Source organism: Salminus brasiliensis, chromosome 9 (genome assembly GCF_030463535.1).
Source record: "Salminus brasiliensis chromosome 9, fSalBra1.hap2, whole genome shotgun sequence".
Classification (NCBI taxonomy): Eukaryota; Metazoa; Chordata; class Actinopteri; order Characiformes; family Bryconidae; genus Salminus; species Salminus brasiliensis.
In genome coordinates, this window is record NC_132886.1 from 25,727,446 (window position 1) to 25,737,395 (window position 9,950).

The window sequence follows — 9,950 nt, forward strand, 5'->3', positions numbered from 1 at the left end:
TCGCAAAATGTAAAATAAATAAATGCATAATGTGCTTTGTGTGCTCTTATTATTTCAAGTTCCTCATTTTGATTTAGTTAATTGATTATAAGAAATGCGCAGAAGCTGCGTTTCTTCAGCGCAGCCTGGCCGCAGTAAAGCTGTGTTGCGGCTGTGTTGTGTCATGGCGCTGCGCTGAACCGAGTTGCAGTAACGACGAGGAGTTTTAATCACAGCTGTTTTATCGCTTATTTATTCACACTTTACATTTCATTTCGGCGCCTTTTATAAATGTCTGTCCTGTTCGCTAATGATCGCGGGTGGCTGCTGGACTCCTACTCTCTCATTAATGCCGGGTTTGAGCGCTGTTTCAGTGCAAACAGGGGCCACTTTAGGTGCCGCTTCAACAAGCAGTACTTTGATCTGTTAAAGCCTCATATAGTGGATAAAGGCAAGAACAGCAGCCCTGCTTTAAATACAGAGGCACCCTCTAAAATCGACCTGAAGACACGGAAGGTAGTGGCAAACGTGTGTTTTCGGGCTAATACAGTTATATCACGCTTCATAGGAGTTAGTTTTATGCTAATTTTAGCTCATTTCTTCTGCAGAAAAGGAAGCGAAAAAGGAGTGATCTCAATCAGGGGGAGGTAGATGCTGAAGCGTTCCATGCAAAGGTAACCTGATCAGCTGATCAATATGGAAATCTAATATATGCACTTCTATATATTTGCATATGTATTTTTGTCCCCAAAAGTAAATGAGGATAATTACGTGCATTGCAGATGAAGGCAGCACAGTGTTTTTGTAATTTAGTGGATAATATATATTAGTGTTTATATAATTGTTATACAATACATATCATTTAGTGGACACATGCATAATATACGGATCATGCATCTATTTTTTGGTGTACACTACAAATATTCATTATTGTACGTATGTCCTGCAAAAAGCGTGTATCTTTTGTCAAAATTAATGATAAATGGATCAGTAGAAATGCTTCAAAAATCTTAGGTTGACTACCATTAGATGTCACGAAGGCTCTCTCCCTCTCTCTCATTCTTTGTCACTCTCTTGTTCTTTCTCTTTCTCGCTCTTAGTCACTCTTTCGCACTTCTTTCACACTTTTTCTAAAGCTGCTTTGAAATGCTAGGGATTGCAATTTTTGTTTAAGTTTTGTTTACCTCATCAAAAAAAAAAAGAAAAAAAGGTCTCTCTCTGTCTGTAAAACAGGTCAGATTGTTGGTGCTGGAGGGCAGTCAGCCCCTTGTGGAAGCAGGACACCACTGCGGTTACCTGACCGAAGATTTACACACAATGCCAACTAAACAAGCGCCAATTCATGAGTGCCAGCTCGCTGCCCTGTGTGACATGGCCAAGCAGCTGCTTGCAGTGGAGAGGTCCGCTGCATCGCATGTACAGGCTGTTAAGGGACATGCAGATTTGGATTCACACCTCGACCTGCTCTCATGCCTCACGGAAAACCCCAACGACTTTGCTCAGGAGGTCACACTAATGGGACAGATGTATTTTCTGCCTCCCCGCAGCCGCTTCCTGTTGTCTGATTTCACGCGCATACAGCCACTCGTCAACAGTAAGGTCACTTCAATACAGGCAGAGTTCAGCACACGTATGTGATTATTCTGCTGTAATACCCCGACTAACCCTGGCCAGGGGTGTCGGAGCAGGAAGGTCACCAAACTGTGTGGAAATCCAGAACTCCAGGACTAGGCGTTTCCTGTCCCTGGGATATTGCAAATTTTTTTTAAGCTTTTGGAAGTTTTATTGTAGGGTACTCTCAGCTCTCATATAACCATATAGACTTTTCGAGGCCAACTTAGGCCTAATGTCAGGCCATTTGTCAACCATTACCTGCTTTGATTTTGCCTCTTGGATTTTCTTGTAAAATCCAGTTAGTAATGGCTGAAAAGATTTTACAATATGTGTCATTTGTTTCTCCAGGTGAGGAGAAATATGACCTAATAGTCCTTGATCCACCGTGGGAAAATAAGTCTGTGAAGAGAAGCAATAGGTAGGTTGAACAGTCCTGGTATGTTATTTAAATAGTACAACAATTTTTCACATTTCTCATATCCTTACTGTCCACACGCAATGTTTCTGCATGTTGGTGCCATTGATTGTATTTATAGTGTATTTTAACTTGTTTTTGATGAGTATGAAATAAATATGGGACTTTGGTTAGGACAAAGAGTCCCAGGTGCCCATGATCTGTAATGACCTAGTTGAATAGATTGTAGCTGATCAGCTAGTGTTAGATTTTAACTTTGCACTAAAAGCGTAGCACTCGCAAGCTTCTCCTGGTTAGCTATGTGAAAGCATTTGAGAGAAGAGCTAAGCGTGAATGACACTTCCTAACTGTAGGGGGAGTAATGGGAGAATAGAGTTTGTAACTTTGGTGACGTGGGCAGGACAACCCTCACGAGAGCTGTACTGTGTCAGTCCACATCTTTCACCTTCACTTCTGTATCTCCCAGCTTGTCCAAAAATGCATGTGTAAAGTGTGTCCTTTAGGGGGGGAATTTCACTTCCAGACTGTAGGGGGAGCTCAGGAGCAAGAAATGCCAATTCTCGGATAGTGCTGCTTTACTTTTAAATAGGCCTTATTAGCAATGCAGTGTAAATTTTTCACACTAGAGGACTCTCAACACTGTGCCTTAAAAGGGCGCAAATGTTTGACTTGCATCTGTGTTGGTGGGGTCCTTTTTTATTTTCTCTGAATGACAGGTATGGTTTCCTGCCATCATCTCAGCTCAAACAACTTCCTGTCCCAGCGGTGAGCGCAGCAGGATGTGTGGTGGTTACTTGGGTAACCAACCGTCCTCGGCACATTCGGTTTGTTAGAGAGGAGCTTTACCCTCACTGGGGAGTGGAGCTGCTGGCAGAGTGGCTGTGGGTTAAGGTGCAGAATAATTACTTGTATTCACACACAGATATTGTTCATGACACAAGATGTTTACACTAAGTCCCAACCAATATAGAGTTTTATAGCCAGTACTGATTTTAAGAGACTAAAAAGTCAGATATTTGATTGTACAAGTAATGTGTAGTTATGCTCAAATAAACAGAAGAAAAACAGAAAGTCTTACAAGAAGTTTAGAATCAGTGTTTTCAGGACAGGAGCAACCTGTGTGGTTTCTAATTCATTAAATAGTAATGCACTGATCAGCCATAACATTAGTACCGCCAGCCTAATATTTAGTAATATTAGTCTCCCTTATGCCGCCACAACAAATCTGACCATTCGAAACATGGACTCCACAAGGCCTCTGAAGGCATCCTGTGGAATCTGTCCTGTAAGTTGTGAGGTGCTGTGTTTTTTTTTTTTTGTTAGACACTTTTGATAGGTACAGACCACTGCATAACGGGGGGAAAAAATCCACAGGACTTGCCCAGTGTTTTTGGAGATGTGCTTGGGTGGGGAAACGAGGAAACTATAAATAATTAAAAAAAAAAAGTTTAGATGTGTCCAGAACAATGAAGAGAGCTGTTAATAAGCAAGAGAAAGCTGTATAGCATGAATGTTATAAGATGTTATAATATCCAGAATCATAAGTGAAGATTATTCAAAGCAGAATATTTGTAAAATAAAAAATAAAATTAAATAAATGTATTATAATTAATTGTAATTACAGTACATTGTTTATAATTGAATAACTTTAACACATTTGAAATATTGAATTAAATGTCTAATTAAACATCTAATTAAATTTTGTGCCAAGTATAAATGTTATGTTTATTGTGTAAATACACATCAATTATATATATATATATATATATATATATATATATATAAACAACAAAAATATTATTAAATATAATATTATATATATACATTTAAGGAGACCGTGTAAATTTGTGGAACCTGACTATTGGCTGATTTTATCATACAATCGATATATTAGTTGGGCCCTAGTCTACACATTTCCCTGTTTAAAGATCTGTCTGTTGTGTACTGTTTATTCTGTGCATATTATCTCAGATGCCAGTCAAGCAGTGTGTAACCTACAGTATTTGTATTTGTCTGCAGGTAACCCGGACAGGAGAGTTTGTCTTCCCTCTTGACTCTCCACACAAGAAGCCTTATGAAGTGCTATTACTTGGCAGGACCTGTGCTAACAACATCAGCACAACTAGGTAATGTGGCCCGCTCTATTCTGAACCCTCAGAAACATTGACATCATATGATCGCTATCTAATCAGCCAATCTGGTGGCAGCAGTGCAGTTCATAACATCATGCAGATACCGGCCAGCAGCTTCAAATAGTATTTACCTTAACCATCAGGGTGTGTGTGTTGAACATGCCATGGTTGTTGTGGTCAGGCAGGCTGCTGGTGTGAGTATTTCTAGAACTGCTGGTCAACAGAGAATGGCCAGACAGGTTTAAAGTGCTACGGTAACCCAAAGAGCCACTCTGTGCAATTGTGGTGCTGGGAAATGTTTTCTTGGGACACTTTGGGCCATAAATACCAAGCAGTCCTCGCTCAAATACCACAGCCTGTTTGAGCATTATTGCTGACCATGTGCATCCGTTCACAACCACAATTGACCCATCTTCTAATGGCTACTAGCAGCATGATGATGCACCATGTCACAAAGCAAAGTCGTCTAAAACTGGTTTCATGAACGTGACAATAAATTCAGTCTTCTTCAGCGGCCTTCCCAGTCACCAGATCTGAATCCAATAGGGATGTGGTACAGTGGGTGATTCACAGCATGAAAGTCATCCTGACAAATCTGCAGGAACTGACCATAATCTCAAAGGAATGTCTCCAACATCTTGTGGAATTTATGCCATGCAGAATTGAGGCTTTTTTGAGAACAAGGGGAGACCCTTCCCAGTATTCGTATGTCCTAATATAAGTGCTCAGTGAGTGTTAGGTCCAAATAGAAATTCATGTGGGAATACGAAAAATGGAAATATACACATTTTTTATAATTTTTGAGGGTTAAAATTAGGTTTTAAATTGAGTTGTGGGTGTAGCCAATATCCAGGCTTTCTGTGGGTTACTCAATTTCTGAGCCTTCCTGTTCATACTGTGGGTTACACAATTTGAATGCAGTTATCTAATACCCTTGAAGAATCAACGTCTGTAGACTGGTAGTGTGTATGCTGCAACAAACCATCACTTGGGAAAGTGCTCATTAAAAACTCCAGTACTGTGCGCAAGAAGCCTTAGCCTCATGTACACACTGCTTAATTTTTACTGATCCATTTGAGTGCCACGGAGGACCGGTGTGTGGGTTCTGTGGGTTCCCCTCCCCCTTTCTTCATTTATACAAAATTATTCATCCTGTCGTCCTGTTTGTTTCAGGCCAGAGGAGTACGAGATCCCAGATCAGCGGCTCATAATTAGCATTCCCTCAGCACTGCACTCTCACAAGCCATCACTGTCAGGTACACGCAAGACCACACAGCTTCTTGTCACGTTGATCAGGCACTGTTGGCGTCACCGCATGCTATTTTGGCTTCCACAGCGGCAAAGCATTAATCTCCATTCTCACTTTGGAGTCTATTAGCGTTCTAGAGCAGAGGCAAAATTGCATAAGGACGTGTCTGAAAGACCGGGCCATGCGTCAGTGTCCAGCTGACAACTGTGAGACCTCGCTGTGCTAGTCTAAACAAAAGCTGGGCTTGCATTATGCAATAAGCCAACCGAGGCTGTTCAACAGTGATTGTACCGCACTGTATGTCTGTTGTTAAAAAGGACATGAGGAGGATTTTTTTATGACCTACAAAATACAGAAAACATGATGCAATAGACCAAGGTAAATAGTTTCCACTAAAGAACGTAGTTCACCTAGAAAACCCTTACATGTGATCAAATCACTGTAAAGTCACTCAAATGGCTTATTGCTTTTATACAGTTATTCATTTTGTGGTCATATAGCAGTCTTTAGTGGTGCTGTACTAAACCATTAAACACCTTATGTGTAGCTTTTGCTCACCAGGTTACCCTTGCAATGATGGCGCTGATTTTTAGAAATGTTTTGCTAGCACCAAGCAATCATTGGGGTATGCCCATTATCTCACAATGCAGCACACTTTGTTGCTGGAGCATTATTCAGGTGTATTAGTCTCATCACGTGAGATGATGCATGTTTGCGGTCATTTTCTTGGGTAGAACACCTAACTGTGAAGAATTCAAAAACTTTGAATTTGGTGCCTCATTATTTCATTTGCTTTGTGAAATGTCCCTGTTCCTCTGGCAGCAAAACAACCCCAGAGCATGATGCTTCCACCACCGTGCTTAACAGTCGATACCACAAAGCTTTTCTCTGAGGCATGAAATGACCTCTATTATGTTTCATGCACTATTTTTGATGTGACCCTGCCTGGTAAAGGACTCAGGCCTTGCCCTCAGAGTCTTAAGATGTAGACCACATATTTACTAGTTTTAGATGTTAAGGCCCCAGGATCTCATGAACATGGCTTGTGACTAACGCCGTGGTAGCAGTGCTGGGCGAGATTGGCAGCCGGAACAATAGAGATGCTAACAGCTCGATAGTGATGCTGGGCGAAGCCAGCGTGCTAACACTGCGGAGGCGCTGTTGAGTCCATATGCTTTCGCTATGAACTTTGATGCACACGTTAATGCCACAGTATGTCTCCACACCCTCTTACCCTTACAATAATATATCAGGCAAAGATACCCAACCTCAGCTTACCTAAGATTACACCTGTTAGCTTTGTGGCAAAATGCCATCTTTGACCGTAGATACAAGAAAATGTCTCTTCTGGGCAAACAGGTGGCAGATCTTGCGCATGAACATATCAACAAGATTCGTCAAGTCAGTCAGTCAGTTACAGAAATCTTCATCTTCTTGGCTAAATCTCCTCATCTCCTTAGTTTGCATTTTTACTTTAGTACTTTTAAATGGTCTGTGGTTCGCCAGAGGGCCAAAAGTGTTATTACAAAATTCCATTACCAATTAACAGCCAGTTATACACCTCAGTGTGTCATAAGCCTCTGTGGCTTAAGGGGGTTAATGTAGAATTTAGTTGTGAGGAGGTGTATTTTACAACAGCCTCAGATGTGGCTTCGCTAATCACAAATTTGACCCTAATTTTATCTAGTTTTATACATCTGTGAACAGCACAACAGTTTGTAATACAGAAGCTCATTAATACATTATTTATTTGCAGTAATGTGCAGTCGTGTGCTTATTTAGAGTATTTATTACAACATGCCTTAGTCAGATTTTGGACTGAATTGTCTGGTTTATAGTCAGTTTGTCCCAAAAAGAGGAATATCAGGGTGACAATGCATTTTGTTCATGATTCTAAAGCTTGGATAGTCTTAGGCAAGAGCGGTGAATAACGTGTTGTAACTGAGCTAAGGAAAAACATAAGCTATTATTCTTTGAATTCTTTGAAACTTTACCACAAAGCTAACCGTTCTGTTGATTCTGTTCCAGCTGTGCTGAGGCCCTACATTAGCCCTAATGCCAGGTGTCTGGAACTGTTCGCTCGAAGTCTACAGCCTGATTGGACGAGCTGGGGAAATGAAGTTATCAAATTCCAGCACCACAGCTATTTCACCACAGAGAGCATGGAGACTATATGTGATGATACTACCAGTACAAATCTGCAGGCGGACACATCTGCCCAACTATGAACTGATGTTCAGTTTTTTTTTTTTTTTTAAATAAATTTACCAAAGTTTTATACATTTATAAAATAAACTTTTTTTTAATAAACATTTTATAATAAAATATATTTTTTAATCCAAATTCATTGTTCCAGAAATTGTTCTTTGGATTGTCTTGGTTCTGTATAGCACAATATAGCACTAAAAAACACTTGAGCACTAGCTGTGCATAAGTATGTACCTTTATTAAACAGGACTGTGTCATTTATTACATTAGTTAATTTTTTACATTAGGTCAACTATAATTGCTATTGCATTTGATATTTTAAAGAAAGTACAATACTACCAGTTTTACTATATACCAGTCATGCTATTATCAGTAGTGTAGTTGGTGTCTGATACAATATCCAGTTAATGATATGACAACGGATGAGCTACAGTCTGTAATTGTACACCTTTGTAGAGTATTTATAAATGAAGAGAGAGCTCAAAACACTCTTAAAAAATAAAGGTCCTACAAAGGGTTATTTGACTGATGCCATAAAAAGAATCAATGTTTGGTTCCATGATTAACTATTTTTGTAATGGAGATGTGGGAGTGTGAAGAACCCCCACAAACTCAAATTCCTGTATGCTCGTAGAGATGCCAGTGAAAACTTTTAGGATGTCTCTTATGAATCCTCTGGTTCCTCAAAGAAGCTATTTGAATTAAGGTCGCTAGAAGATCTTTAGGCTTCTACATTTAGATATCCAATCATAAGTAAATTTATCTTACTCAAATACAGCACAGTTTTATTTAAAACTTACATTTCATCCAAAACACACTTTTTAGCAACTCCAGTTTAGTTCCGTTCAGTTTTCAATGAGTCAGCAGACTCACTTTTTTTGGAAAGCAGCAGAATTCCAACAACGTTTCTCAGGCCATTCACAGATTGCTTTGCATGGCCCTTTTGAAAACTATCTACAATTGAAACAAGAAGTTTACATACACTATAAAAAAGACACAATGCCAAAATAACGAGAGAGGGAATTTGTTATGCCAATTTTTATTATTTTCTTTTTCTTTCTATTTGGTACCATTGCCCTTAAACTGTATGACTTGGGTCAAACATTTTGAAAATCCTTCCGCAAGCTCTTCACAATAGTTGGCAGGAATTTTGGCCCATTCCTCCTAACAGAGCTGGTATAACTGAGCCATGTTTGTAGGCCACCTTGCTCACACATGCCTTTTCAGCTTTGACAATACATTTTCAATAGGATTGAGATCAGGGCTTTGTGATGGCCACTCCAAAACATTGACTTTGTTCTCCTTAAGCCACTTTGTAACCAGTTTGGCAGTGTGCTTCGGGTCATTGTCCATTTGGAAAACCCGGAAAAACGATGGTCATTATGGCCAAACAGTTCAATTTTAGTTACGTCAGACCAAAGGACGTTTCCAAAAATGAAGGTCTTTGTTCCTTTATGTCTTTTTAATGTTTCTTTTGGAGTAACGGCTTCTTCCTGGCAGAGTGGCCTTTAGCCCATGTCAATACTGTACTCGTTTCACTGTGGATAATGACACACTCTTACCAGACTCCATAATTAGTGATTATGATAATACGTTTCCTAACAAACTTCTAGTTCCATACCTTACAAAACACTGAAGAAGCCTAAACAGTTTATATTAGGATAATATATTATATATATTAGACTTGGTGGGGCATGTAAAAGTAAAAGTACAGATGGATTTGATGTAAACAAGCTAAAGTAACTACATATGTACAAAAAGCTAAGCTCAGAGATGTAGAGACAGGGAAAGTAGACTTATCCTCCTGGTGTTTGGTGCCATCTTCTGGTAAGTCGATGCACTACTGATGACCTGTCCCATCCAAAAATGCAATAGATTGGAATAATTACAATACATAAAATAAACACAAAATGTATTAAGCATAATTGATGGGGGAACAAGCACAGTAAATATAGGCTGCTGAGGCGTGATGCATATTACCATGTAGGAGTATTTATTCCCCGCATTGACAAGCTATAAAAAAGAGAACTGGGACACTTCATATATGTTTGTATATAATTATACAGTCATATGCAAAAGTTTGTTTAAGGACATGTGCTAATTTAATGCAACAATATCTCTGGTCACCATTTCTTTTAATTTGTAAATGTGTATTACAATCTACAGAGATTTATGTAGTATTATGTAGTTATTAACCAGGGTAATATAGTTTTATAAGTTTTTCCTGTTAAAATGAAACATTTAATAAAGGATAATGTAAATATATTAATGAAACAATGGAAGTGCTAGAACTAAACTTCAATCACCATCATCATCATCATCATCATCATCATTCATCTTCCCATTTGCTTCT

At 39.2% G+C, this 9,950-nt stretch overlaps 1 protein-coding gene across 1 annotated transcript; it reads left to right on the forward strand.

Moving 5' to 3' along the window:
* The first annotated feature begins 98 nt into the window (after positions 1-98).
* On the forward strand, positions 99-7,656 carry mettl4 (methyltransferase 4, N6-adenosine). Its single transcript, XM_072688027.1, has 8 exons — positions 99-495; positions 588-653; positions 1,213-1,573; positions 1,942-2,011; positions 2,725-2,899; positions 4,028-4,134; positions 5,314-5,396; positions 7,418-7,656. The coding sequence occupies exons 1-8, from the start codon at positions 271-273 to the stop codon at positions 7,615-7,617; spliced, it is 1,287 nt and encodes a 428-aa protein (XP_072544128.1). The 5' UTR covers positions 99-270; the 3' UTR covers positions 7,618-7,656.
* The last annotated feature ends 2,294 nt before the right edge of the window (positions 7,657-9,950 follow it).

Excerpts from the sequence above, each read along its gene's own strand:
- mettl4 (XM_072688027.1), top strand. The coding sequence starts at position 271 with ATGTCTGTCCTGTTCGCTAATGATCGCGGGTGGCTGCTGGACTCCTAC. Across the intron at positions 654-1,212 it reads CTGAAGCGTTCCATGCAAAG|GTCAGATTGTTGGTGCTGGA; the intron begins GTAACCTGATCA and ends TCTGTAAAACAG. Across the intron at positions 5,397-7,417 it reads TCACAAGCCATCACTGTCAG|CTGTGCTGAGGCCCTACATT; the intron begins GTACACGCAAGA and ends ATTCTGTTCCAG.